Here is a 4,681-nt window from a genome sequence, read left to right as displayed (position 1 = left end):
CCCAAGTCCTGGCCCATCCCTCTGCCAACTGAGGCCATGAGTTACTCTCATGGTCTGGGGCAGGAGCTGACTCCATGATCCAGCTGGACTCCTCATATATTTCTTCCCCCAGGAAGCCCACATCCACTGCTGGGGTGCTTCTCACCTCAAGACCTTCAAATCCATTCTCTGGAATCTCCAGTCCGGAGAACTTTAAACCTACCTCCATCCTCAGCAAAAGATCCCCAAATCCACAGCCACGTGTTCTGTCTTATTCCAATACCCTTAAATCTTTTATTCTTCTCTACCAAGACCCCAAACTCCACAACTTTGATGTTCTTTCTCACTCTGAGACCCCAGATCTCAAGCTCAGGGGCTCACTCATGCAAATATTCCAGAATCTTCAGCTCTGAAATTTGTCTACTATCTCTCTCACTTCCCCCAAGTCCACAGTCCTGGGCAAGCCCCTCAGGAGAAGCCACAAATTCAGACTTGTTAATCTGCTCTGGAGTCCCTCCCTCCTCCATTGCTGGCTACATCCCAAGCTAGGCGGGAGCATGGTGGCGGGTGTAATTGGGAGGTGAAATGGGACAGTTACATAATCAGGACCAAAGGCCGCCCTTCTCTCCCAGATAGTATAAAGACAAGCTATCCTAGCCATCACCATGTGACTCTCACTCTCAGTGCTACCATGCTGGCCTCGGGGCTGCTTCTGGTGGCTTTGCTGTCCTGCCTGACAATAATGGTTTTGATGTCTGTCTGGCAGCAAAGGAAGTTCTGGGGAAAGCTGCCTCCTGGTCCCCGAGCGCTGCCCTTCATCGGGAACTACTTGCAGCTGAACACAGAGCAGATGTACAATTCCCTCATGAAGGTATCATGAAGCAGGGAAATGGGTGTTAGGGTGGGGTTGGGGGGCCTTCCCAGTCTGGCTGAGACTTTGTGGCAGAGAATTGGCAAGGTTGGACTGAAATCTTAGCAAGAAGGAGGTTTTTTGTTTGTTTGTTTGTTTGTTTTTTAGATATATGCTTTTATTGATTCCAGAGAGAGAGAGACGAAGGGAGAGAAATAAATAGAAAGAAATGTCATTGGAGTCCAAAACCTGGAAATGTGCCCTGACCAGGAATCATGGAATCAAGCTGGTGACCTCTCGGTGCATGGGGCAACACTCAAGCAACCGAGCCACACCAGCCAGGGAAGAGGGGGGAGTTTTAAAGGGTTAGTACTGGGATTCTAGCCAGGAAAGACCAGATCTTGGGATGTCCAGTCCCTTGACTGTCAGAACTCAGGCAACGTGTATCCCAGTCTGTGAGGTCTGGGTAAAGAGGCAGTTCAGAGTTGGGGATGCTCCCTCTCACCACTCCCCTGCCTCTCCATCAGATCAGCGAGTGCTACGGTCCCGTGTTCACTGTCCACCTGGGCACTCGGAGGATCGTGGTGCTGTGTGGACATGAGGCTGTAAAGGAGGCTCTGGTGGACCAGGCTGAGGAATTCAGTGGGCGAGGCCAGCAGGCCACCTTTGACTGGCTCTTCAAAGGCTATGGTGAGGGGGACGCTGGAGGGGGAATGTGGTCAAGCAGACTTGATGGCCTCAGTGTCCCAGCATTCTTCTCCCAACTCATCACCCACTCAAGGCTGAGACAGAGCCCTTCCTTGGTCTCCTCTGTCCACCTCTGTTTATCTCTGTGCCCCCTCTAACTTGTCTTAGTGTTTGTGCATCTCCCTGCTTCTCTCTGCTCAATCTCCCGGTTCTCTCTCACTAGATGGCTCTTCTTTCTCTGTATCTCTTAGATGCTCTTGGGATTTTTGCTTTGGAACCCTGGTCTTCTGTCTCCAAGTGTCATTTGTCTTTTTCTCCTTCTCAGCTCTGTGCCTCCCATGTTTCTCTCTCCCTCTCCTTGCCTCTCTTTTCCTTTGTCTTAGAATCTCACATTATTTCTGCTTCACAATCTCCATGCCTCCACCTCCTGGTAAAAGCCTCTTTTCTCTTCCAGACCCTCTCTGTTTCTCTGTATATGTTTTTCTCTCTTCTCCATCTCATTCTTAGAATCCTTCTCAATTTTTACTCCCACCTCCCAGATCTCCATATATCTCACTTCTCCTTCCTCCTTCCTGCCTCTTTCTCTACATGTGAGTGTCTCTGCGTCTCTCTGTTTCTCTGTACATCTGTGTTGCCCCTTTCCTTCTGATTTTCTTCTAACTTGGTCTCTTTCTCTTTCTGTATTTCTCTGAGTGTTTTCTCTCGCTCTCTCCCCCACAGCCACCACCACACCTCCAACCTCCCTCTGACCCCGCCCCTCTCTAGACACTCTTCACTCCTACATTCCCTCCCCAGGCGTGGTGTTCAGTGATGGGGAGCGCGCCAAGCAACTCCGGCGCTTCTCCATCCACACGCTGCGGGAATTCGGCATGGGCAAGGGCAGCATCGAGAAGCGCATTCAGGAGGAGGCAGGCTTCCTCCTAGAGGCCTTTTGGGGCACACGAGGTGAGCCTGGCACCCCAGAGCAGAGGAGGAAAACGCGCATCCTGGCCTGGGAGGGGAACTAGGTTGGGGGAAGGTGTTCCTCAAATTCTCAGACTGGCAGCCAAGTTGACTCTCCCCCAAGTCCCTTCTCTCCCCTGTTCCCAGGTGCCTTCATCGATCCCACCTTCTTCCTGAGCCGAACTGTCTCCAATGTCATCAGCTCCATTGTCTTTGGGGACCGCTTTGACTACGAGGACAAAGAGTTCCTTTCACTGCTGCGCATGATGCTGGGAAGCTTCCAGTTCACAGCTACACCTACAGGGCAGGTGACTGATCCCATCCTGGCTCTACTGGGGCCCTAGCACAACCAGCAAACCTGGAGGTGTCTCAGTCCATCTCCTCTAAATCCGTGGACAAGAGCCTTCACCCTGATCTCTCATGAAAGCTTAGATATCTGTTTCCATCCAGTACCATCTACACACCTAAACACCTGCACAGGTGCCTTTACCGGTGCCTCCCTTGCCCCGAAACAGGCCCCACTCCCTTCAGGTGAAGTCTACCGACAGCTGTCCTTTCCTTTCCTTCTCCCCCCTCAGCTCTATGAGATGTTCTCCTCAGTGATGAAACACCTGCCAGGGCCACAGCAGCAGGCATTTAAGGAGCTCCAGGGGCTGGAGGACTTTATAGCCAAGAAGGTGGAGCAGAACCAACGTACACTGGATCCCACCTCCCCACGGGACTTTATTGACTCCTTCCTCCTCCGCATGCAGGAGGTACGTGCCAGCAGCCAGTACAAAGAAGACCAAAGCCTAGCAGAGGAAAACCAGGCGGGGGAAGGGGAGAACAGTGGCTCATTCAGATGACCCCCCATCATAACCCGCAGAATCCCAATTATAATTCACTGTTCTCTCCACTGAGCCTTTACCCATGGGCAGGACCTGTGTGTGCAAATCATGGTTAATAAGCACATCTATAGCACTGCCTTGCACCAGGCACTATTTTAAGAACTTTATGGTATTCACCTATTTAACACTCACACCAGCTCGTGGAGAAGGTTCTACTATGACTCCAATGTTACAAATGAGGAAACTGAGGCCCAGAGAGTATAAGTGCCGTGCCTGAGGTCACACACCTAGCTCCCACTCTGGTCACTCAGACTCCAAGGCGGGTGCTGTTAGCCACCATGCTCTTACCTTTCATTCCTTGGTTATCAGACACACCTGTGTGGACAGGTGACCTGTCTTTACTATGTGACATTGGAGGGTCCCCACTCCTAACTCGAAGGGCTTTATAAAGTCTGAAGTTCAAGGTGACAGTTCAAGGGGAAAGGATCAGGAAGTGGATTCTCTGTAGGAATCTTCAAGATTTTCAGTGAAGGAATAGGATACTGTTGCTTAATTTCCGGTCTGTGCCTCAGAAAATGTCTCTCTTCAACTCTCTCTGATGCATTCCATCATGGTCTCTCTCGCTCACTGTCTCTATTCCTTCATTTCTAAATATTTGTATAATTAGAAAGCAGCAATTAAGCGGGTAATTAAAGAACAGATAGTCAGCTGGGTAAGGAGTGTGGGAAGAATATTTGGGTAGAGCCACCAGCCTGGAAAAGGCCTGGCAGAACTAGGGTCCCTCTTCCGACTTTTGGTCCGGATCTGTAAGAGGTGGGTCCAGAGGAAAAACCCCAGAAGGGCCCTGAGAGCATGGGGGAGTGGGCTTGGCCTGAAGCTCTCTCTCTGCAGGAGCAAAAGCACCCCAACTCTGAGTTCCACATGAAGAACCTGGTAATGACCACGCTGAACCTTTTCTTTGCGGGCACCGAAACAGTCAGCACGACCCTGCGTTATGGTTTCTTGTTGCTCATGAAGCACCCAGATGTGGAGGGTAAGGCTGCAGGGGGCAGGGAAGTGAGGGCCACAGACCCTCAAAATTCCTCTGAGCCCGCTGCAATGGCCCCACCTCTCTCAAATTTCTGGACCCTCAGACACTCCCTGCTATCCACAGACTGGCTGATGATATTCAGCTAATAGGGACCAGCCTTGTTTCATCAGGTGTTAACATATTGAAAATATCTGATCTGATTGGTAAATTGCGCCACCAAGTGCCCACTACCTGCCCCTCCAGACCATCCTCCAAGACTCCCGCCCTCGCAGCTTCCCCCATGATTCTGGCACAACCAGGTTAACAGGACCCTGCGCCAACAATGCTTAGACCAACCTCTGTTTCGAATGATCATATATCCATCCA

General features: G+C 51.0%; 1 protein-coding gene across 1 annotated transcript in view; it reads left to right on the top strand.

Annotated features, from left to right (window-relative positions):
• Nucleotides 1–625: 625 nt before the first annotated feature.
• Nucleotides 626–4,681, top strand: part of LOC102752404 (cytochrome P450 2A13) — a 5,670-nt gene continuing 1,614 nt past the window's right edge. The window contains exons 1-6 of the mRNA XM_006771873.2: nt 626–850; nt 1,357–1,519; nt 2,312–2,461; nt 2,606–2,766; nt 3,037–3,213; nt 4,177–4,318. Coding sequence (XP_006771936.1) covers nt 671–850; nt 1,357–1,519; nt 2,312–2,461; nt 2,606–2,766; nt 3,037–3,213; nt 4,177–4,318 — 973 coding nt within the window. The 5' untranslated portion in view covers nt 626–670. The remainder of the gene's footprint in view (nt 851–1,356; nt 1,520–2,311; nt 2,462–2,605; nt 2,767–3,036; nt 3,214–4,176; nt 4,319–4,681) is intronic.

This window comes from Myotis davidii, unplaced genomic scaffold (assembly GCF_000327345.1).
Source record: "Myotis davidii unplaced genomic scaffold, ASM32734v1 scaffold386, whole genome shotgun sequence".
Taxonomy (NCBI): domain Eukaryota; kingdom Metazoa; phylum Chordata; class Mammalia; order Chiroptera; family Vespertilionidae; genus Myotis; species Myotis davidii.
This window is presented reverse-complemented; position numbering and strand designations above follow the sequence as displayed.